Genomic DNA, 25,187 nt, shown 5'->3' with positions numbered 1-25,187 from the left:
AAACCTCACGGGTGTACCAGAGCATTGCCCATTACAGGCTTGGCTGTATTTCGATGCATTTTTTTCTTAACAACATACTCATGTAATTTGATTTAAAAAAAAAAAGAAAAAGAAAATAAACTATTCTCCCTCACTAAATAATGCCAAATATCCTTCAGTGAATGTTTTTTATTTTCACACACTGCGTGGTGATGGGGTCTTAATGGTCCGCCTCCATGGGGCCGAGTGTTTACTTGCTTTGATGGGGTTTATGAATTTTAACACGATGAAATGGCACTCAGCTGCTGCACTGCTTGCTGCTTGGGCTAGGGAAATAACATCAGCATCAGCGAAAAACAGACAGAGCGGGCTCTGCTGTAATCCGGCCTGATTATCCCTCTCACTAAATGTTTCATCTGTTGACATTGGATGGCACTTGTAGCCGACTCGGCATTGCTCTCAGAAGCCACATGGACAAATGTGTTTACAGCTACAGAGGATAGAGAGTGGGATTAGTGAAAAGGGAGGGAGAAAGGAACAGAAAAGGGAAATGGAAAGAGGAAGAGAACAAAAGGGATGAAATAGATATTTGATGATTGGCAAGGATGCAGGGACTGTTGTTGCCATGAAACAAGAAGTTTGGCGTGGGCACGAGGCTTGTCACAATAACTTAACTTATGACACTTTAATGTCACAGAAATAGTTACGATAAACGATATTCTTGTGATTTTAAGACCATTTAATTGCACTGGTATAATGATAATATAAAAACATTATAATTCAAGTATACCCTTTTAAGAATATTCAGACATTGGAATTGGAATGTCAAAAGAATCATTGAAATATCCTAGATAAACAATAATGAAATAAAACCACACAACCAAAATAGATAATAAATAAAATGGACTCTCTGGCTCTGTTCACAAAAAAGGGCAATGCATGTGCAATGCACAAGTCTTAAAAATGGTACATCGAAAATCCTACAGTTTATTCTGGCATCATTTTGGTGTTATTATTACATAAACAAACACACATGTAAACACAACGGGTAATATGAAGGTCAACAAAAATGACTAAAGCCATACTAATGTACATATGTTATACAAAGTCAGTAACGTAAGAATAAATAATGAAGGTCATGTCCATACATTATAGGTTAAGTGGATAATGTAAATATGATCACTGTCATGTCCATATATCGTACTATTAAGCGTACAACAAGGCTTACAACAAGTCGTAAAAATAATCAAGGTCATGTCCATACATTATTGGATAAGTAGATAATGTGAAATTGATCGATGTCATCTCCATATGTCATACGATAAGCCAATAACGTAAATGTTTAAGGTCATGTCGTTAAGTCGTACAATAAGTGGATAACGTTGTGGTTGTGTCCATTTATTGTAGAATAAGTTGATAATGTAAAAATTATCGAAGTCATGTCCAAATGTCGTACAATAAGTCAAATGTAAAAATGGTTGGTCATGTTCATATGTCGTACAATGAGTTAGTGTCGGAAAAAAACATCAACGTCATGTGACCTGTCCATATAATGTACACAAAGTCAATATAAGTATCATTGTGACAGGCCTCATAAGTACCAGTGTTTCTTGGCTGAAAATGGAATACTTCTGCAGTGCAATGTTTAACAAGATGAAATTGATGCTCCTGAACTGGTGTGTTTGGTGCTTTTGTTATGGTTTCAGTTATTTGACTCCATGTCTTGTGTTACGTCCCGGATCCAGACTCTGTGTATCAGAACCCGTTCTGTTTTACTTTCTTTTACCCGTCCGCACACATACACCCTCAGGACACGACTTTGATGTGAGAATTAATCTTGTGCGTTGAGCCAAAGTTGGTAAAACAATTTTGACAGTTTGACAAAGTCTGTTTTAAGTGTTCAGCCTTTTCGCAACACTATTGACGCAGCCTTGGATTGTGTTATTGTGTCAACACCAGCAAGGACTGTAGGTGCAGCGAGTGACGTGAGCACAAGGCTGTAACAGGGGATATGAGGTGGGGGGGTGGAGGGCTAGCTGGACAACAACAACGGACACAGTTCCACTTCTACACGAAAACAAACAGTCAGCTGGTTAACCATGACCTCTTTTGTCATGTAGGGACCCAAAAAACAACACAGTCTATATCATACTTAGATCATGCATTTGACCTAATATTTATGTGAATAATAACAATATAATAATCGTAACACACATTTCTGTTTTTATCTGCCTAATATCTAAATAAAGAATCCTTGATTAATGATTATCTAAATGTACATATGTGTGGAGCCCCATTGTGCAATACAGGTATTTACTTAAGGCTCTTTTGAGATGAGCCGTGTTAAAAACGCACAACTTAGCTATTGTTCAATTTTCACAGTAACTACTTTCCTGCATTAACCAGATGATAGAACAAGATGCTTAAAGGGAATGTTTGGGTGTTTCGGAAGTGGATTTCTATGAGGTACTTATCCAAAGTCCGTCAGTGTGTTACTTACAATAGATAGTTTTTTGTAAACAGACAGGAGTACCAGAACGGGAGCAAAGCAATGGGGGAGGGGGGGCCGCACAGCATATTAAGCCACCTAAAAAAAAAAACAATCGTGGTTTAAGTGTACGCTCTATAATAATATTATAATATTAAGCATATCAAAATAGGACATTGTCATCAAAATTGAATATTGCTATCAGCTGCTCTTTCGAAAGGGAACTGCAAAACATTCAAAGCCGCTAGACTCCTTTTTATATAAAACTTTTGTTATTTTGACCCTCAGATACAAGAGTTGCTGGTCTACCGCTACCTCAATGGGTTAGATTGTTTGCGGCATTGTGTGATTTTTGTTTTTTCTGTTGGTGTTTTCCCACATTTCCGCAAACAAACGTAAGTGAACGACTCTCTTGTTCCGTCAATGGAATCTTGTGGCTTTGAGGAGAACATGGATAAATAAACAGCCTCAGTTCACCATTCGGAAAAAGGGCTGCCTTTTAAAGCAGGGTTATGCAGTGAAAATATTTTTTAACATAGTGTACACTTAGGCTGATATTGATTTTTATTTTTATTTTTTTCTTTCTCTAGGTGGCTAAATTACGTTTTGCTGCTGCCCCCATCCACAGCAGTACATTGCTTTCCCCCGTGCTGGTACTCCTGCCTGCTTATCCAAAGTGGGGGCGCGCCGACCGCCATCTACTGAAGGTAATACACAAGCTATGGACGAGTACCCCCCAAAAAACAAACTTTAACAATCCCTTTTAAGGATATACATGACTAGTAATAGTTTACTTCCATTGACAAGCAAAGGATGTCATTTTTTTATAAGCCATTTTAGATTACTGGCAACTCATAATTAGTTCTGTCATCATGTGCTTACAGTATATCTTGGTGTCTTCTTCATACACAGAGATGACCTGAGCTTAGCTGTGTGGCAGGTTTGATAAATCAGTTCTCCAGTGTCGACACATGCACTTTTAATGAGAATGGATCCACGAAGAATCCATTATACACGACCGAGGCTTGTTTTTGTCCGGGAACATTGCCTCCCAATTCAATTCAATTTGTTTTGTTGGCATCGACGTCCTATGAACTGATACCTAAGAATCCAAATAAACGTGAAAAATGTAGTTAACTAATAGAAATAAACATCACAATCAGGGTTTATTGAGAGCAGCTCTGATAACAGGAGCTCTCTGGACATCTCCAGTTAGTGCTCCAATAAAAGAATCTCCTTATCTCCTGTGAAATCTTTAGTGTTGTTTATACAATAATTAAACCAAACTAATCAAGAGTATATGACATAGATAAATCATTAACCAGAACACTCTGCTTCTCTGAAATGATCATACAAATAGACTATATTTCCATACCTGAATGCTGCCCCTGAGGAAGTTAAAGAGAAGAGGGAAAAAAAATAGATAGATATAGGAAGATTGGCAGATATAGAGAAACAAGTGCATGCGTCAGAGAAAAAACCAGCAAGGATTGTTAAAGTGGTAGGGAGAGAGGGATCACCTGTCAGTCTGGAAGCTAACAAGCCTGACACATTTTGCTTTGCCAACTAATCATGCGGACTATAAATTAATAAAGATGCTAATTATCAAAGCAGCGTTACAAATGAGAAACAAGTGTGAAAAAACCCCATAAAGGATTAAAAAAAAAAAAAAAATGTGATAGAGAGGTTATTAAAGGAGAAATAACACTGGGGTCTTTAATTACAGACCTGGATCCCACTCATGCTGTTGTTAACCAGCACCGCTAATGAAACTGCGGGATGTTTTGCTGTTGTTTTTGCCGACCCGTTTAGGTGTTTGACACGCCGTCCCTCCATTTCAACCTCTCCATCTTTTTCATTATTCACCTGCTGCTGCATCAGAGGATAACAAACACAGCTGTTTTTGTGACATGATGACTAACGTTGTGTGTCTTGTTGTTGTGCCTGTCGAGGTGCTCCGCCCCACCCACCACCACCACCACCACCACCAACACGCAGTGCGGCATGAAATCACTCACGTACACGACCACCCGTGCATGCATGTGAGCCACACACACACACACACACACACACACACACACACACACACACACACACACACACACAGGTACACAAAAACCCGGCAAAGATGTTCATTGCGCATTGAGGCGATACCGCACCTGCACTAAAGTGTGCGTGTGTGTGTCTGTTAGCGCGTGTCCTGCTTTCCCGGGTATGGTGTATTCTGGGTAATGGGACTGATGCTTCACGGCCAGCAGCTCCTGGCTAAATGCGCTCTTGTTTTTTCCCGGGAACCGGCACTGAAGCTTAAACTAGCCAAGATGTAATGAGAGCTAATGGAGTCTGACTATGTTTGCCTCCATCCTTCACTTGCACTCTCACCTGCCTCCCCTCTCTCATCATTTCCCGCCGCTCCATCGGGCCCACTCCTCCTATCTCTTTGTCCTCCGTTGACACTATCCGAATCCTGCTTCTACGCACGACAGCTCCCCACAGGCTATGTTCTGCAGCCACCACGTGACTGTGCTTTCACGCTGGGCAGAAGTGCATGCACCCCCTCCCCTCTCATTTCGTTTTCATCCCCTCACATGAACTCTCCCTCTCTCACACATAGGATTTCGTTGCAGTGTTTGTTTACAGGCCCAAACTTTTCTGCTTAAGCTTAAAAATACCAAAAGCCTACTGACCATATGTTTGGTGTAATGTATCTCCTTGTTGTTTTTTGTCTTTTCCTTGTGTCTTCTACAGTTTTTTTCTTTCTTTCACCCTCTTTCTTTCAAACAAATAACCATTCAGGATGTTTCATATTTTAGTATTGGCTTGTATTGATATGTGTTATAACATTGTGTTTACTGTTCACTCATGTTGCAGAGTCAGAAAAGATAACTTGAATTGAAGTCTGAATTTAAGCCCTGAAATACAAAAAAGAAATGACCCTGTTCTTATTCTTCACATTGTTGAAAACGGTGGATTTTTGAAAACTGTGTTTTTTTTTTTACTTATTGTAACATCACCCTGTACTAGAAGGGGTGACCACAAACCAAACCAATAAAGTTATCATATTTTTCTAATCCATCTGCCCCTCCTATCAAAACAACCAGCGTCACTCTCATGTTTTTGTTATCCTGCAATTAAAGCTAGTTTAACAGAAATGACATCATATTGGGGAAGTAGAGAAGCAACTTTATTTTGCCTTTTTTAAATGAATAACGTCGTTTCATCATTGGTTGCCATCTACTGGGCATCGGTGATATCGGTGATGTGAGGTGCCTGCGCGGATCCCAAAGGATGTTAAAAAACTACACCCACTCCAGCGACAGCCTGTGCATCCGGCTGCTGTCAGCCAAACAGAACTACCCTCTGTCCTCCCACCAGAATACAGAGGAGCTTCTTTCTTCTGGCTGTCTCCTAAACTCATCCTCCATACTCCATCATGAAAAATATATATCTTTTTTCCTCTTTTTTTTTTTTTTGTCTGTAAAGATGTAAACTTGTGCTAACCCCTTGTTGTAGAATAACAATAAATGACCCTTGAAAAGTACAAAAAGTACCCGGTCACCATTTGTGTAATGTTCCTACATTAGTGTCATTCAGTAAAATTGAAAAAAAAAAAATTGCTTGGTACCGCCGAATGTTGCAAATGATACCCCTCTCCATCTCCCTACGTATTCTGTCTGTATCTTCACTATCAACTACATTAGATAAAGCATAGTGTCTAAATGTCTAAATAGTTAGGCCACTACAACTACTTGATTATCAAACTTTATTTTTCTGTCTTTACTTGCAAAGGGCCTACGTGCTTTGATCAGTTCAGCTGAAATGTATTCATGAGGTCACATCTGCATATGCATTAAGATATAACTGAAGACCCCGGCAGAGTGTCCGTCCTGTGTTACCATATTATACACTATATCTTTCCGCAGGCCAGCACTTGGACCCACTGATCAATCCAACAATAATATACAGTGTTCCTCTCATCCTAAATCATTTCTCTCCTCTCCTTTTTGACCTCCTCAAAGTATCCTCATCACTCCAATCAGACTTCAAACAGAGGATCTGTCTGTACCGATTGATATGGATTAGTTTGCTCAAAATTGTGCCTGCTGTAACATTGGTGTGTGTTACTCCACTGCTGTTTATTTCATAGGGGACGGCCAGATGGTGCCAGTGTGGAAAAACTAGCACTTTTCATCTTGGCAGTATCAAATGTATCAGTCATTTTCTTAGCCTTCGGCAAACAGCCCCTTCTTTCTCATTAATTCTCTCTCCCATTAACATTGAGATTTCATCAAAATTCTTGATTTTTTGTGTTTGTGTGTGTGTGTGTGCGCGTGTGTGCGCGTGTGTCTGCTGAGTCGCTCAGCCAATAGCTGCGAGAGTCCTAGCGCGGCTGTCAATGCTGTTGGCTGAATATGCTAATAGCCTGACACCTGTCTGTATAAGAAGAGGAAAACACACACCTCCACATCAAACACCTCAAACACTCCCACACAACACACGAGCAGAGGACCACAAACTGATTTTGAAGCTTTTTGGGGCGAGGTTGGTGAAATTGCCGGACGCACACAGACAGAACACGTTCCTCACCTATTTTATATCTTTTTTTTTGTTTTAAGTGTTTCATTCTTATACAAGAAGCAGGCGAGCGGTGTCAAACTGACCTCTAACCCCTTTGCCAATCTTTTTGTTCTTCTCTCCGCAGTGATGGAGCCCATGACGGTGACGACGTCGGTGGTCGGACCGGATGAGTTCGACCGTAACGCCCCGCGGATCTGCGGCGTGTGCGGTGACAAGGCCACCGGCTTCCACTTCAACGCCATGACGTGCGAAGGCTGCAAGGGTTTCTTCAGGTGCGTGAGAATCAATTGTTCATGTTGTCGTGGGAGTTATAGCAAGTGTGTGCGTGTCTGTTGTGAGGTGTTATTAGCTGCATGTTCCATGTGGAGGACTACTCGGTATGCATCTGAAGTCAGTATACAGTTTTTGATGTTATGGTACACTGTGTATTCTTAATGTCTGGCTGCATAAACAATGTACATTATTCAGTGGAGTTCACCCTGTTATTTTCTCTCTCTCGCTCACATTCACTCACACACACAACACATAATTAATTTTAATCCCACCAGCTGAAGGGAGGAGAAGCCATCCTTTCAAACAGTCATTTCTTATTTTATGAATGAAAAGAGCTGGTAAAGTCTATATATTTTATGTAAAGTATATGTACAATATATATAAATTGGGCAGTGCATTACTTGGAGTGTGATGCTCTCTTCCTACATCCTTTGGTACTGTATATGAAATATTCCTTCAAAGGAGCATTCATGTTGACATTACTGCTTATTTCAGTATAGTTTAGCAGTTATTTTAGGATTCCAACATACATACAGCGGGTAAAATAAGTATTGAACACGTCACCATTTTTCTCAGTAAATATATTTCTAAAGGTGCTATTGACATGACATTTTCACCAGATGTCGGTAACAACCCAAGTAATCCATACATACAAAGAAAACAAAACAAATAAGTTCAGAAATTAAGTTATGTGTAATAAAATGGAATGACACAGGGAAAAAGTATTGAACACGCTTACTTTGTTGGTAATGACAGCTTGAAGACGCCTCCTGTATGGAGAAACTAGTGGCATGCATTGCTCAGGTGTGATTTTGGCCCATTCTTCCACACAAACAGTCTTCAAATCTTGAAGGTTCCGTGGGCCTCTTCTATGAACTCTGATCTTTTTCCATAGGTTTTCTACTGGATTCAAGTCAGGGGATTGGCTGGGCCATTCTAGGAGCTTTATTTTCTTGAAACCAATTGAGAGTTTCCTTGACTGTGTGTTTGGGATCATTGTCTTGCTGAAATGTCCACCCTCGTTTCATCTTCATCATCCTGGTAGATGGCAGCAGATTTTTTATCAAGAATGTCTCGGTACAAGTTTGCCAGTGCCGTATGCTGAAAAACAGCCCCACACCATGATGTTCCCACCTCCAAACTTCACTGTTGGTATGGTGTTTTTGGGGTGATGTGCAGTGCCATTTGACCTCCAAACATGGTGTGTATTATGGCATCCAAAGAGTTCAATTTTGGTCTCATCTGACCAGACTATATTCTCCCAGTATTTCACAGGCTTGCCTAAATGTTGTGCAGCAAACTTTAAACGAGCTTCAACATGCTTTTTCATCAGCAATGGAGTCTTGCGTGGTGAGCGTGCATACAGGCCACGGCGGTTGAGTGCATTACTTATTGTTTTCTTTGAAACAATTGTACCTGCTGATTCCAGGTCTTTCTGAAGCTCTCCACAAGTGGTCCTTGGCTCTTGGACAACTCTTCTGATAATTCTTGTCACTCCTCTGTCAGAAATCTTGCGAGGAGCACCTGGTCATGGCCGGTTTATGGTGAAATGATGTTCTTTCCACTTCCGGATTATGGCCCCAACAGTGCTCACTGGAACATTCAGAAGTTTAGAAATCCTTCTGTAACCAATGCCATCAGTATGTTTTGCAACAATAAGGTTGCGAAGGTCTTGAGAGAGCTCTTTGCTTTTACCCATCATGAGATGTTTCTTGGTAATGAGACACCTTTTTATAGGCCATCAGTTGGGACTGAACCAGCTGATATTCATTTGCACTGACAAGGGGCAGGATTGCTTTCTAATTACTGATAGATTTCAGCTGGTGTCTTGGCTTTCCATGCCTTTTTGCACCTTGATTTCTTAATGTGTTCAATACTTGTTCCCTGTGTCATTCCATTTTATTACACATAACTTAATTTCTGAACTTATTTGTTTGGTTTTATGTATGGATTACTTGAGTTGTTACCGACATCTGGTGAAAATCTCATGTCAATAGCACCTTTAGAAATATATTTACTGAGAAAAATGGTGACGTGTTCAATACTTATTTTACTATAAATTATTATAAATTATAATATTATTTTGCTATATGTTGGACCTGGAAGGGTTAAAAACATTTGTAATAACAAGTCCTTTAATTCAAAGTTGCATCATCATCAATGCAAAAGGGAACATTTGAACCACCACAGGGAATAAAGGATGCCAAACGAGTAATGGATTTGCTCTCCTATAGGCGCAGTATGAAGCGCAAGGCCGCCTTCACCTGTCCATTCAACGGGAGCTGCACCATCACCAAGGACAACCGGCGTCACTGCCAGGCCTGTCGTCTCAAGCGCTGCATTGACATCGGCATGATGAAAGAGTGTGAGTGGACTTTTTTCTGACCTCCCGACGGTCTAGCGATGCTGCGCTGATGTATGAAATCATAGCCTGAGCAGGAGGTGTGACGACGAGCTGCAAACATTTCAGTTTGAACCGTTTTTCATGGTTTCTCTAATCTCATATTGCAATGCGTCGTCAGCTGTGTATTAAACACAGACTGATGAGATGATTTGGCTCATCTCCAATGCATTCTCTCTCACAGTATTCTCAAGGCAAACGGCAGTAATACTTGAGACATGTCTAGTAATATCTAGGTCACATTAAATTTACATCTCACTCTATAGATGGATATTTGGAATTGCTTAAAGAAATTAACATTTTAAGATTTATAACCAGATTAAGTGACTGTACTAGATAAAACGTACTGTGCATAATGTCATGCAGTTGCCACATACAGTAGGTCAGATTTCTTAAAGGTGGATACTTATATAATAAAGCACTCAGCCTCCTCTTGACATCCCTTAATGTAATATTAATTTAGCCATGTGAAGCTGCTTCTGATGCTTCTTCAGGATCAGTGCTTAGCTTGAAGCCTGCAGCCATTGCTGCACAAAATACAGTAAACTATGAATTCAATGTTTTCATTTACTGTTCTCATTTTGTCGCATTCAACCAGTGCCATATTTCTGCACATTCCCCATCTTACTATACATAACACCAGTTAGAGGAGGGCAACCTGCAGTCCAATGTCATTAGTTGTCATGTGTGGCTCACCTAATAGCTTGGAATTACTTTCCAATCCAGGACTTAAAGCAATGCATTATTAAAAATCAACCCATATAAATCAACCCAGAATTATACCTTGTAACTCTCATTGAAAATGTTTTAATTATGCTATCATCATTATTCAAATTCTATTATTCATTGATCATATTCAATTAGAGATTTGCTTTCGCTGTACAGAAAAGCTCAATAAATTAGTTTTTAGATGTTCCAACTTGCCTGGAAACATTAAATGACTGACTGGCAGAAGCAGTGATCTGGTTTCCTGCTCGCATAACATTTAATCTGCTATTTAAAGACCTTCAGTAAGACCAGCGGCCAATAGAATCAATGGCAGGGTGTAAATTGATCTGATGTGAGACAAGGAGACAGTCAATAGTGGTTATACATAAGGCAGGCTGTACCATATGGCAGAGTCAGGCTCGGGTCAAATAGAGGCTGCGAACTAATAATTAGTGTGTTTAACCCTGCTTTTACGCCAGCAGATGGGGCTTTCCATCTCTTGGGCTGTTCGGATGGCATTAATCAGAGTGTAGCAATTTATCCTAACTGGATGGCAATTGCATTTGTGTTGCGTTCGACAGGGCTGTTTGACACAGTTCTGCTCTTAACCATGTTGGTTATGCATGCGGTACTGGGGTGTAATACAAGCCGTAGCCATTGTGAGGGGGAGACTGAGACGTCCCCTCACCACCGTGTTAACACAAAATGACACTTGTCACAACTGATTCAGAGCTTTTTCTTCATAACAGGGTTGCAAGACAGCGTGCTCTCGAATTTCAGCAAACCAATGGGAAGTGGAACAAGCAGCAGCGCGTCTGCATTGCCGTGACAAGTCGTAGATGACAAGGGGAGAATAAGAGAGAGAGAGGGAAGGAAGGAAGGACGGAAGGAAGGAAGCGGGGGGGGGGGGTTAAAGTGGCCCACATTTCCATTCACAAACACTGTGTGTGTGTGTGTAACAGGGATGATGCAGGGCAGGGTTCAGACTGCAGATAACCCCTGCGCTGATCACAAATGACCACATGACATTGGAGTGTCTGTATTGAGAGAGAAGAGCGCGAGGGAGGAGAGAGACTTATCAGCATGAAACGCTCTCTTTGTTTCTCACAGTTGGCGTTCAGGTTCCGTGGGGTGAAGGAAGTCCACTGTACTCATCGAGTGTTACAGCTGCCCTGCATGTCACCACAGTGTCTGTGGACCGCACTGTTCCGCCTGTGCAAAACTCCGGCCTTCTGCAGTAATAAGCAAGTTTCAGGAATGATGCATTAATGCAGACTGCGGAGGCAGAATCGCTCCAGGGCGGCACGGAAAAAGAGAGCAGTATGGCACGCTGGCAATTAGCGTTTGACATTTAAAGCACAAATTGGCATTATTAACTCTGGTTAATTCACACCACAGTGGTCTGAAGACTGCATTCTGGGACATGTTTGACATGCGTTGTCAAAATGTTATGCACTACACATCAACAGGTAATATTTATCTAATGTTTTGCAGCAAGCGCCAGGAAGCTGGAAAAAAAGAAAACCCACACATGCTTCTGCACTCCCATTGCCATATGACTAATCATTTATATCCTGGTGTCGTAATACTTTGTGGAGTGCAAACAGTACGAATTTAAATTAAAAAGAATATGACCCGGTCTATTGCAGAAATGTGCTGGCATGACTGTGGTGGAGTTGGCACACTCATTTGTTAAATCTTACTTTGCCCTGATGTGAAATAGATTTTCTTTCCTCCATGATAAATGTACTGGTTCCCTTCCATCCAGCAATACGTATTTGGAAAACTAGATCTGCGTTCCTAGCTTTTAAAACTGGCAACTGGGCCTCCAGTCAAAAAAATCTAAAAAGTGCTCTTTCACTCATCCTGTGTAGACGTGTCCTCGTGCCTCTGCTCCTGACCTGGCTCATGTTTAAGTTTTTTTTCCTATTTAAAATGAAAAAAAGGATCAAGAGATCAAAGGAAAATCCATCTCGTCAGGCTTCAAGTAATGTTTGTGTCCGCACCAGTCAGCGTCCTGTGAGAATGTGTTGTGTGTGTCTCTACATGTTCTTACAGTTCCAGTTAAAGGTGTGTAAGTTTCATCAATTTGTCTTATGACAGCACTGATCATTTCAAAGCTTGGGAAGGGACTTCATCATCTATCCTAAAAATATAATATTTTCGGTAAATTACAGTCTTTCTTAGGATAACTTTTTGAAATACCTTCTTTTGGCTTCTTCAAAGACATTTTGACCAAGATTTCTTATTGTAAAGTTGACAACAATGAATTACAAAAAAATCCACTGGCATCAAGGTTAGGTTTAAGGATGTGTTCATACATTGTTTCCCCAATATGTCTCTTCATTTTTAATTCAAGTTGGTATATTATGTCCATGAGGATGAATTACAATTCAGTTACCGTCTGTTTTTGTGGGTGTTTGTCTCCCCTTTGTCGAAGCTTCACCACCATGCAGTTAGGTTTGTTGTTATGCTGTCCTTGTTTGGCAGAGGTTAGAGACATGCCAGGAAAAGACCTCCCTGTGTGTGTGAGAGCCTATGTATATGCATGCTGGCTGTGTTTGCCTGCTTTTGGGAGTGTGTGTGTGTGTGTATTCGTAACAGGATTCCAATCACGAGAAGAGTTTCTGAAATGTTTTAGCCTTTAGATGATTGAATCCCCGCCCTCAGTGTCTTTCCGTAGCAAAAGCCTCTCCTGCGCTGCTGTCCTCCATTAGTCCCCCTAATTTGTATTCTCCGTCCTCGCTCCGACTCTTTTGTATTCTGTCCCTTTGACAACCTTTACACCGGCATAACCATGAGTGCCAGATGCTTAATTTATAGTTGGATATACTTGTATATGCACCACAAAAAAACTAAAAACAAAGGCTTGGTCTCCGAGACGATTTAGCTTTGTCTTTCAAAGCATCGCCATCCATAAGGAATCGTGTGATGAGCTCTCCAAAGATGGTTGAGAATTAGAAATGAGAAAGTTACTGTTGAAAAAAAAAGCTCCCTGCATTTCACCCTTTGCTGTATTTGTTTTAGCAGTAACTCAACCAGCAAAATCATTTCAAATGGAGGAAAGAGGTAAATGAGTGTTGGACTAAAGACATACAGATATGTTATTAAAATGGCACAATCGAGTATCACTTAATATGTTTATACCCCACGCCTTACTGCCACCATGCACACTTCTATTATGAGCTGTTGGTAGAGATGCACGATATATCTGGCACATCAATTATTGGCTAATTAAAGGAAATTCATATCATTACTTATTATTATGATAATGAAATTATAGTTCATAATTAAAATTAGCATCTAAACACTCGGATACAGTATGTGGCGGTATGCACCTTTTTAAAGTCAGGTCTGCCAATAAACACAGAGAAGAAGAAGAACGAGCCCAGCAACAAGTGTTTTGATGTACTTAACTTGTGAAATACACTTAGCTAGTCAGAACTGTTGTTTCTGTTGTATGAACAAGAGTGACGTCAGTTTGATTTGGTTAGCTCAGACCGATGCCATATTAAATAATTAAATCAAAAATCCATGTGCTCATTACATCTTTGCCTTTTTTTTACCCTCAGGTGTGCGCTAAACTTATTTTTAAAAATACAAAAATTGTCATTTATTTTTATCACTGTGGGCCATGAGAAGCGGGTCATGATGTTTTTTTGGATATCGACTGAAAAAAAAAGAAAGAAAAATCCATATCTTGCATCACTATCTGTGCTTGGCTCTCTGCATGCGTGGGCGCCCTGATGCCTGACTGACCTGAATTCACCTCTTGTAACATCACACTCTCAGGCCAGCAGTGAAAAAAATAAAAAGATTGGCCACACACCAAATCCAGCTTGACACATATCACACCAAATCTGAGCGGCATCCATTGTGTTTAACTGGTCGGTCGGCTGGTTAATAAGTAAGCCAACTGTGAACCTCTGGGCTCGGCTGCAACGAGACCCTGCCTTTCCCTCTTTGTCAGTGTCTCTGGCGCTACTGGTGTTTACCAAACCCCCCCGCCCTCCTCTCCCTCTCCCTCTCTCTCTCTCTCTCTCTCTCTCTCCCTCTCTCCGTTTGCCTTTCTTTCTGTCTTTCTTTTATTTGCTGGTCTCTGCCACGCAGAGCACCACATCACCGCATCCATTCAGTCACTTTCAAAACAGCAAACTCTCTTTTGGTGAACTGCGGTGTGTCTGCCAAGCCCAGTGGGGGTGGCCAAGATGTCCTTTGATGGTGTGTTGTTTTTCTCTGGATGGACCCCTGCCTTAATGATGCCATCCTGGCTGGAGACTGACTGGTCCAATCATGTCCCCAGCCTCAGAATAGCTGCTTTGACAGGCCTGTGCCAAACTTTGCCCAAACTGTGCCTATTCATGATTGGCCTTTAGCGGCATACTCGCTCGTCCTCACCGCGGAGGAGCTGTTCTCGGCAGACGGCTCCTGGCGTGGGACTGGGTGTACATTGGAGCGTGGCCAAAGCCTAATTAATGACGGAGGGGTTTAAAGAGTTGAAAGCCAAGTAAATCCTTTGGTTAGCTAAGCAGTCCGATTCATTCGGTTGCCTTTTTAAGCCTGTGTAGCCAAACTGTTGTTGTTGTTGTTGTTGTTGCCACATTGTGCGCTTACGTAACGCCGCTCCTGTGGTTGCACTTCAGGGTGCAATCACTGAAAATCCACTTCAAATATAGTTGTTTACAGATTCCAGGAAATCAACCACTATTCAGAATGAGGTGGACGATCTGAGCACTATTTAGTCATCATTGCCATCCCATTGGTCTTTTAAATTAGCGGTTACTGTCAAGTATGTATTCATTTTGTTTATTTGTTCCTTTGATCCGAATATGTCCTTACCATTGCCAAGGCCAAAAGGCTGTAGCAACATATTTTATTGACAGTTGAGGAATAGGTAACAGATAAACTATTGAGAAATGTCTGTATTAACAGACGAAGACATTATAACAGTTTTAAAAAGTACATTTAAAGAGAAGGTTACTACAGCAGACAAAGCAAACAAAGTCTCTGACTCCTAAAAATGGTACACGCATGCTGGTAAAAATAAACAAATGGCATACTTTGATGGAGCTAAATTATAAATAGTGAGACAGTGTCTCTGTTGCTTCCAGACTGTCAGGGCATATGTGCTTGTATTGTGACCTCACGGCTCTGGGCCAGTCTCTCTTTGGCAGTCATGATGTCTGTCCGTCTGCACAGTCGAGCGATCAGTCACTGTGGCAGAGAGTCAAAAGGATTATATGGGCCGAGGCATTCAGGGGTCAGTGCTTTACACCATCAGTTACTACAGTGACCATGGAATTAGTACGTTTACTGTTTTGTTATTGAGCAATTTTTCTATATTCTGCTCTGTTTCTTTTAATCCCTGTGTGCAATATTTAGGGTGGAACACTATACTGAAGGAGCAAAGCTGTGTTTCATTAACTGAGCTAGATATTACGATTTAAGATAGGAAATGTGGTTTAGCAAATATTGTGCACCCACTTGTTGGTTCGGTGGTAAATATTTTGCTCTGAATACATACATGTACAGTTCTCCCCGTGTGTTAATTAGTTCTGCATTCTTTGCCAAGTTTCCTTTGTGTGCTGGGAAGCTTGCAATGTCTTCTTGTTGCCATCAGCAAAATCAAACACTGAAAACACTCGAGGGTTCAACAGACATTGTGTTCTTAAACAAACAGTAGAAAAAACACACAACCCCAATAGAGTGTGTTCAGTTTAACAGTTGTTAAATTCAAAGTTCCGAGCACATCTATGACTCGGGGCTTGCCTCCTCACTGCTCGGTGAAGGCTGAGCCGGCGTGTAGCAGGTAACGGTGCTAACACCGCGAACAGTGTGTATATATAGGCACCAGTGTGGGAGACATTACTCCAGTATATCTTTACATAGCAAATAGTTGTTTGCCGCTATATTAATGCCTGAATTGGGGAATTTAGCACCTTCTAATAATTGGTATTATTTATGTGCGCATTTATACTGTGTGTGTGGGGTGTTTTTTTTTTTTTTTTAAATGAAAAAAAAAAGCTGCACTACAGGTTTCAAAACGGAAGTCCACACACCAATAGTTCTGGTATACACTTAATGTTCCTCCATTAACAATTATGACTTTTTTACTGCGGTAACATGCCACTATCTGCACTGTACAGAGGCACGTATGTTGCATGGTTTCCATTTTCTGTCATCTATAATGTTATTACCCAATTAAACCAATAACTTTGATGCAGTGTCTAAATGTGTTTCAATTTAAGTAATAATACGGCTCTTTTTGCAAAGTAGTCCAACAAGAAGTGGAAACACAGAAGGATTTCTTTCAGACCACCTCATTACAGATGTCACATCCACACACGGATCGTTTGGGCCGCCTGTTTTTCATCTTCATAAAATGTCTTTAGGCACAGCTTGTATTCCAGGGTTTCCTGTTTCACACCACAAGTGGCCGCTCCGCAACACACATCCCCATGTTGGGTCAGTCAGCATGTTGCTGGGAGGCGCCTTTTTAAAAGAAAAATATTGTACTGCAGGAATTGCGTGTTGGGTTAGGGTTTGGGTGTTGAAATGTCCTTTCTACAACAACAATTTAAACTGGAGCAACCAGACTAACGGCAGCTGCGCGGTTTAGGCTGCGTAGATCTCAGAGCGCTGTAAGATACCAGCTACAGAGAGAACTCTCAAGACTCAGCACTGTGACTTCAAACTAAAAATGTAGAAAGGCAATAGATTGAGGTGCTCTCGCTGGTGTTACTAACTCAGCCTTTCTGCTATATTCATCTACTCGTGGCCGACCACAGCAGAATTTTCAGAACCCAATAGTTGTCTTTTACTATGTAATTAAGGTATTGAAAAGTATGCAAACAATGTTCATCCCTTATGTCTCTGAGGGCATTGAGTTTTAAAGCCAGTAGAGACAGAAGTTAATCTGTTGCGATGTGTAATAAATAATGAGTGTTGTGAATATAACATTACAAAGTAATGTAATGCTCCAAGACAAGTGGAGGTGGCATGCAAACGCAGGAATTCCCAAAAGATCCTCTCATCTAGTCAAAACCTAAGAGAGTCCCTCTAAACAGTACGTCTAATCCGTTCCGCACCACCGTTTTCATCTCTTCAGTCTCTGCTCCTGCAGCATGAATAAGGCAAGAGGCACTTAAACATCCAACATCGGCCGCATAAAAAGGCAGCAGACATGGCGGGCTTTTCCTGCGTGCCAAGCTCAGGAGATGTATGGTTCATGTAAGCTGAGACGGAAATATTTGGAGCTTACATTACAGCCCCCTCACCTAGTTTTGAAAGCTAACTTTGTATAACTGCTGAGAACTAGCACTTTATTTCCCCAAGCCAGAATCAGGCTTAAAACTGAGCTCTTTATTCCTGCTGTTGTTGCCAGTTCAGGCAATATCTTGGGATATGAACATTCCTCCTAACCCGCTATGAGTGAGCACTTAATGACACTTAACACTTAATTCAGTGTGCTTTGTTTTATTTTCCCTGTTTCCTTATTTTCTTGGAATTCAGCGTAATTAGGGAAGAAAAACATTTAACTCAAACCCTCAAATGTACGAGATGTTGAAGTTCCTGGATAGATGAAAAGAACTACCAAAATCTATGTAAAGTAAGAAAGCCACACCAAAATGTTAAAATAACCTCTTCTTAAATCATAAAATAATTAAGATGAAACTACTACAAATACCTTGAGGAGATGAGAACAAGCAGAAACTGAATTGAAACATGACATCATTCAGAGATACTATATGGACTATATAGATAGTATTGTTTTATTTTGATCTATGGGCAGTATTAAATCATTATCCACTTAAAACAAAAACCTTGTCATCTTCATTCATTTATTATGGGCCGAAACAGACAACAAGCTCTGGTTCTGGAAAGGGAAGCCGATTCAGAAGTGCCTTAAATTAGCATTCTCTCTAATGGCCATCCAGTTGCGACTCCTCCGGTTGCAAAAAAAAGTCTGATTGTATGGAAATCTATGAGAAATGATGCTGCTTCTCACTTGATTTATTACCTCAAACTACCCAAATGACCTTAAATATTATAAACATGAGTTTATGGTCTCAATCACAAGTCTTCTTCAATACAGCATGTTTCTTTAAGTAAAATATGGTTCCAATTAGAGTAAAATGGACCATAAAGCAGGGTATGCTTTAGGGCAGGACTACGTTGGGATTGACAGGTGGCTACTATGGCGTTGTCCGTTCTGGGAGTTGTCTCTGTTCTCGTATCACAACTTTAACTCCTTCAAAGTGTGTTACATTTCTGTCGCCTGTCTTTAACGCTGAATAATGTCTTCAACGCTGAATAATGTTCTGTTGTACTCCGCTCCACCCACACGTGTCCCTTGCGACGGGCCAAAATGCTGCACTACAGGTTTCAAAACGGAAGTCCACACACCAATAGTTCTGGTATACACTTAAAGTTCCTCCATTAACAATTATTACCTTTCATTTTTTACTGCGGTAACATGCCACTATCTGCACTGAGTGTGGTGTCACTAGACTCGTGTGCATGTGTTCACTTTCACTAGATACAGTGAGAGGATCAATTACACCTTGTAATACTTTGGGTGTGAAGGAGCTCCCTATTGATTAAACCCAAGACGTGTTTTGCAGCTTTCTGTCTTTTGGTTATTTTCTGATGGATTGTATTATCTGATTTTCAAAGTTTGCTCATAAATTCAAGACAGCACTATGAGGAGTTTAATTTGTGATGTAGGATCAGTTTAAAGCGTGATATGGCAAAGTATGTTTGATGGTAATCTTTACTGATTTTTCCTTTTTTTCATTGTTTCTTTGGGCAGCTTTGACATCAGTATTTGTGAATGTCAGGCACTGGTGAGTTTATACGTCTGCTCCTCTGCAAGGTATTTTAATACATCCCCCATTCCATCCTTTTTTGCAGTCATCCTGACGGACGAGGAGGTTCAGAGGAAGAAGGACATGATAATGAAGAGGAAAGAGGAGGAGGCGGCCAGGGAGGCGATGAGGCCACGTCTGAACGAGGAGCAGTCCCGGATCATCTCCAGTCTGGTGGAGGCTCACCACAAGACATACGATGCCTCCTATTCTGACTTCTCCCGCTTCAGGGTTAGTCCATTACAAAGTTTCCTCCTTTACCACAACCACATTCAATTTTCATTTATCATCTGTACAGCCAAAATCACTTTGTTGTCCACCATAAATATGGGTGCAGCAGGCCATGATGTAATGCAACGGAAGGGAGGGTTCCCTGAAGCACGGCATCAGACCATAATACTACATTTCCCAGTAAAAAGCAACTTTTTTTCAACATCTCAGTGTACTTCTTATGTACTTTCAAGTTATCAGCCTGCCACCATAGAAACTAAATTCATTGGAGGTTAAATGCTTAACAACTGGGCAAACAACAAGCAAGTAATAACAGGATATGGATACCATCTACTCTGGTTTACCACATCATAACAGACCTTGGCATTCTTTCTTTTAGTTTGTGTCAATTACTGTAATTGGCAGTAGTATAAAGTATGTATCTGTCCTTAATTACTATATAACACGGCCGCTGAGAATTCTTCACTTTGTTAGGATGGATCAACTTTTAGTGACGGGGCAGTTTAACCAATGCCTGTAAACTATAGGCGATGACAGCACCAGTGAGGCTTAGCTAAACATCTTGGAGCTAGCGTTATTTGTGTGTTTGGAGTTTGCTTGGAGTTTGACGTCCAAACCAAGCATATATGTGACCCCTTTGTAGACAGTGGTTAACCCTTCTCTGCTCAACTAGATGTTGCCTACTAACCCAAATATTCTGAAGCTCAGGAACTTTATTTTATGTTTTAAACAAAGAGATTCAAATGTGTTATATGTGTTAATTAGATTAGATTTTAAACATGATTACATTTGTTGGTAAGTGGCTATGGTAAAAGTATAATAATAAGCACTTAATATATACTTAAGGGTGAAATCCCATCTACATTTTGGGTTCTTTGGACAAAACCATTGTATTAAACTAGCAATAGGATCACACCATCTGCTATGCAAAATTGGGCCAGGGGTGTAAAGAGTGGGGCAAAAGGCCCCTTCCCTATTTCCTACCCCTCTTCTCCTGGAGCCCTCGCTGGGACCACACCCATCTTTGAATTTTGAGCCTACAAAATTGTTCTCAACTACACACCTGTATAATTTTGTGTTTGCATCTTGCTTAGATGCCTATTTCGGTGACAGATCTTTCCACAGACAGAAATAAAAACATCTGGCAGAGTGCTAAAAACAGCTTCCGTGTTAGTTCCTGCTAAAGTAGGTTTCGGCAGGAAACATTTAGCTATGACGACACACACCCTGACTCAGAAGGTGAAAACAATGGTAATTAACCATTTTTGAAACGTTTGTGTTCTTGAATGTGCTCTTTTTAATTGATCGTCTCTGGTCTTCATATCAGTTGAGATCACACATGGCATATACACATGTGGAGTGTTAGTGAAAATGTTTGTACTGTGCATGTAGGAAGTGGGATGCAGCATTGCTCCTGTGATCTTCAGATAGCTGTAAATAGTGTCTGTAGCCGCAGTCATATTTACTTCAGACCCACACGTCAGCTACCGTGTGTGATTTCAATTTACTATATAACTGTAACCAGACACACCAAAGGCGTCGAACCGCCCGACGGAGGCGTCGTATTTTCTTTCTCCACATCACAAACTTGATACTTTCAGACGACGCGCTCTCTCTGCGGACCACAACAATTGGGTCGTCCACATGGAGGAGGCAGATTGGATGGAATGTCTTAAACGGATTTAAAACACCCTTTCCCTTTTGTCTGTGGTTCATCAGCGTCAAGTGTGACTCCAGCATACACTGTGCAGACGGATATCAAGCCGTGGGTGTCGCTTTCAACTGAGTGTAACCTTTGTTAAGATGAAGCAATCCATCAAAATATAGTCGAGGCTTTTAACTCAAGCCTTCGCGTAAACATAAAAATAAACCACATGGTTTTATGACACCCCCTCAAAGAAGTTAAATTCTCAGCCTTCAAGCCAGTTTTAAAAAAAATAAAAAAAAACAGGATCGCAGGTCTTCCTTAAACCCAGAACCCCCTTTAATAAAGTACAATAAGAACAACTCCAGATTATACTCGGCAGAGTAGCCCAGGGTAATGGTGTTCCTCGTGTGCAGTGATGATTTGTACTTGGTGTATAACCCCCCCCCCCCCCCAGGAGGAGGATCCCCAGCAGTGGATTGAGTTGAGAACGTATTACATTGCTATATTAATAAATGTGTTCCTCTGTGTGTTCACAGCCTCCGGTACGTGAAGGCCCAGTTACACGCAGTGCCAGCAGAGCCGCCTCCCTTCACTCTTTGTCCGATGCCTCCTCTGACTCATTCAACCACTCACCTGGTGAGAGTCCTCCTTCTCCCTCTCCCCCTCAGCCTCGTCCTCCTCCTCGCGTCCTTGTTCGTTTTTCATTCTTCAGGGTCAACTTCACCAAGGACCTCGTCCTCTGTTTTCTTACTGAGATTTATTGTGCCAGTGAAAACCCATTCATTGTCTACGTACAGCTCTACAACCGCTACTCCTTTACTTAGCAAGGCCCCTCGCTGGAGAAGCAAGCACATAGGCTATGCATGCGTTAGTGTTTCCAAAAGGATTTTGTGAGACTGTGGTCGGTGGACCTCAAACCCTCTAGGGCGGGCAAAAAATGTAGTCCATTTTAAAGTTAAATGCATCAATGTGGTGCAATTTGAGAGTAGAATTAAGAGCTTAGAAGTACCAAAACATGGTAAAAGAGACGGGGTCTGCTTTTTAAGACGGGCAGAACCCTTATGCACTAAGAAGACGTTCGGACCAGGAGCAAGGGGGCCCTGTCCCTCCCCTCAGGGTGCAGGACCCCACCCTTTGAGAAGTGTAAAAATATTTTCAGTTTATCTACGCCACAGTCTAGGTATTTAATGGGAAACAGCGATGAATACTTCTTAAACTCATTTAATAAAATCGATTCTGTTTAATGTTATATTTATTGCGAAGACTGATGTATATGTATCTATATACAGTAGCCTGTTGACCTTGATGGATGGGGAGTGATAAGTTCAATTGAAAATTGAAAAAAGGGACTGTTTTTGGTTCTTAGTTAATGTTATTTAATGTCAGTATAACAGTATATCCACAGGTCTTTAAAAGTCTGAAATGGTCTGCAAATACCAGAACAAAGACTTTAAAATTGCCTGTCATACAAAAAAAACTTATTTTATATGAGTTGTATGTTTGTGCTCATCCAAGTTTTGTGTTAATGTAGATTTTGCTGTTTCTTATATTGCTCATTTTATCTTCAAATCTATAGCTTCATTATAGTTGTTAGTCGTCCAAAGATTGAAGAAAAAAAACTTCTTTATTTTCCAGCTTTTCATTTCTTTATTTCTTTAATAATAACTGAACTCTCCTGCTGCCTTGCGGTGTTTAACCTCTCAAATCCTTACTCTGCCCCTGTCCTTTCCTTGCTCCCTTCCTCTGTGCTCATCCTGTCTCCTAATCCCGTCCTCAAACAGAGTCTGTGGACACTAAGATGAACTTCAGCAGCCTGTTAATGATGTACCAGGACGGCGCTAGCAGTCCAGACTCCAGTGAGGAGGACACAAAGCTTTCTATGCTGCCCCACCTGGCTGACCTGGTCTCCTACAGCATCCAGAAGGTCATCGGCTTCGCCAAGATGATCCCAGGCTTCAGGTACAAACCGACACACAGGACCAATTATTCAGCATGGGGGTCTGTCCTGGATAACTGAGAATTGTAATGTAGTACATTTTCTATAGTTAAAACTGAAACTTAATTCTGCAGTATAGTGGCTCTACATCAATGTCGGTCAGCGTCATTGCAACAACCGACCACTAGACTGGCTTCTTTAAGCCACGCGCAAAACATGAAGCAGTATTATCAGATGCAAACTCTAATACCGTGTTTTATTCACGCAAACTCATTTTAGTGTAACTTGTCCTTGGTTCAAAAGTGAAGCTCCTTCACCAGCCTGTTACAAACCTTACCATGGTAACAGCAAAATAGTGTCAGCACTGTCCTTGGTGCTGAAGATTTTCTCTCTGTTCAATTGTTCAACCAACCACAAAAATCAAAACATATTGTTCAAAACTCTGAAGTGGACATATTTCCACACACAAAGCATGAAACAATACTAACTAAGTCTCTACTGAATGTTGTTATTTTGAATATTCTGTTAAGGTTATTCAAGGTTTTTTGAATGCCTGTCCTCCCAAAAAGGTTTTTTTATGACCTCAAATCTCTTTAATGAACTTAACTTGTCAGTGTAGGCATCCCTCTTAAGTGCGGCAAGGGTAAGAGCAAACAGTTTTTCGTCCGCGGTATAAATGATGTTTTTGCAAGGCTAAACACCATCAAATATGGATTGAATATTTCATTGGATAAAATCATGTTCAGAGTTTTGGAAAGATAACGTCTATCCATTCATATAGAATATGTAAACTATTCAATATAGTTCTAGAAACGATGTGACCATGTTTTATGCATTTAAAATACAAAACGAATCGATTCGTTAATAAAAAAAAGAAGTAGTTGCAATCCTAATTAAGAATGCTGAAGCTGACCTTTTACCTTTGACTGGCTCAGACGGGCTCTGCATATAGATGTGTAACATAAATGAAATCCTCTGGTGCCATTAATCATAATCTGGCCATGTTGAAAATGAATCCTTATAAACCCTGCAGCTATCAGCTGCTTTACTAAATTCTGGTAATTATTCGTAGAAATTCTTCTGGGTCAAACCAGTAGCACTCACCAACACAAAGGCTAGCTGCCTGAACGAGCTCCTCACTCACACGTGGATTTGCCGGCTACGTCTATGCGTGGACATTGTAGGGTAAAGAGAAATTAGAGAGAAAATATTATCACTCCCAAACAAACAAGCTCTTCCAGGAATACGCTGGAACAGGCTGTAGCTTTACAAATGCATGCTGCGCTGAGAGATAAGTTTATAAATGTATGCACATGCAGAGGCCACGTAATAAGAGAATAGATGAGACCCATTAGGGTGCGCATAATGCATGTGTGTTTGCATGTTTTGAAATGGAACAGTAATTGTTGACGTGCTAGCTTTGTATTTACCTATATTTATTGTTGCTGCTCGCCTCGTTGAGGAGCCGAGTCTCAGCTGTGTGTAGTATGTCTTATGGCGATATAAAGTAAGAGAGCCTGGGATTACATCGTTTACCTAGAAGATACTGCAACAATATGATAACCTGGATCTAGATTTAGATCAGGGTTTCCCTGGGCGTTGTTCACTTCTTGAAAGTGTTTACCTTCTCAGTGAATACATTCTAGGCAACTGTATTGTACAATAACTCTTGAGGTGGAAATTCTTAGAGATTTTTCTCACAAACAGCCTAAAGCATTCGATTGAGTAGCAGTGGTTATGCAAGTCCATGCACCAATCTGATATCCCCTTATCATATAATCTTTTTAGCTGATTTATGCTACACAGGAACAACCTCAACACGCGTCACTCGCTACAGGATCCTGTAAGCAAAGCACATGTGGAAACTATTACTACTCACTTGTGGTAAAACACTCCTAAGCACACAGTTTTTTTGTCGTGAACAAATCATCTGTGTTGAAATCAGGAAAAGATATTGCCAAAACCGTGAATTCTATTCAGTCATGTCTTGAAGCCATTTACACACCACGTCGATACCTTTTGTTCAAATAGTTGTTTTTAACATTTAGGGAACATGAATTAATAACTTAATTAACTTG

The 25,187-nt window shown here is 40.8% G+C and overlaps 1 protein-coding gene across 1 annotated transcript in view; it reads left to right on the top strand.

Annotated features, from left to right (window-relative positions):
* Positions 1-25,187, top strand: part of LOC129099796 (vitamin D3 receptor A) — a 64,959-nt gene that overhangs the window by 34,637 nt on the left and 5,135 nt on the right. Inside the window, exons 2-7 of the mRNA XM_054609172.1 lie at positions 3,058-3,174; positions 7,170-7,317; positions 9,553-9,683; positions 19,341-19,525; positions 21,710-21,809; positions 22,955-23,132. Coding sequence (XP_054465147.1) covers positions 7,172-7,317; positions 9,553-9,683; positions 19,341-19,525; positions 21,710-21,809; positions 22,955-23,132 — 740 coding nt within the window. The 5' untranslated portion in view covers positions 3,058-3,174; positions 7,170-7,171. The remainder of the gene's footprint in view (positions 1-3,057; positions 3,175-7,169; positions 7,318-9,552; positions 9,684-19,340; positions 19,526-21,709; positions 21,810-22,954; positions 23,133-25,187) is intronic.

The sequence above is a fragment of the Anoplopoma fimbria genome, chromosome 12 (genome assembly GCF_027596085.1).
Source record: "Anoplopoma fimbria isolate UVic2021 breed Golden Eagle Sablefish chromosome 12, Afim_UVic_2022, whole genome shotgun sequence".
NCBI classification, from domain to species: Eukaryota; Metazoa; Chordata; class Actinopteri; order Perciformes; family Anoplopomatidae; genus Anoplopoma; species Anoplopoma fimbria.
This window is presented reverse-complemented; position numbering and strand designations above follow the sequence as displayed.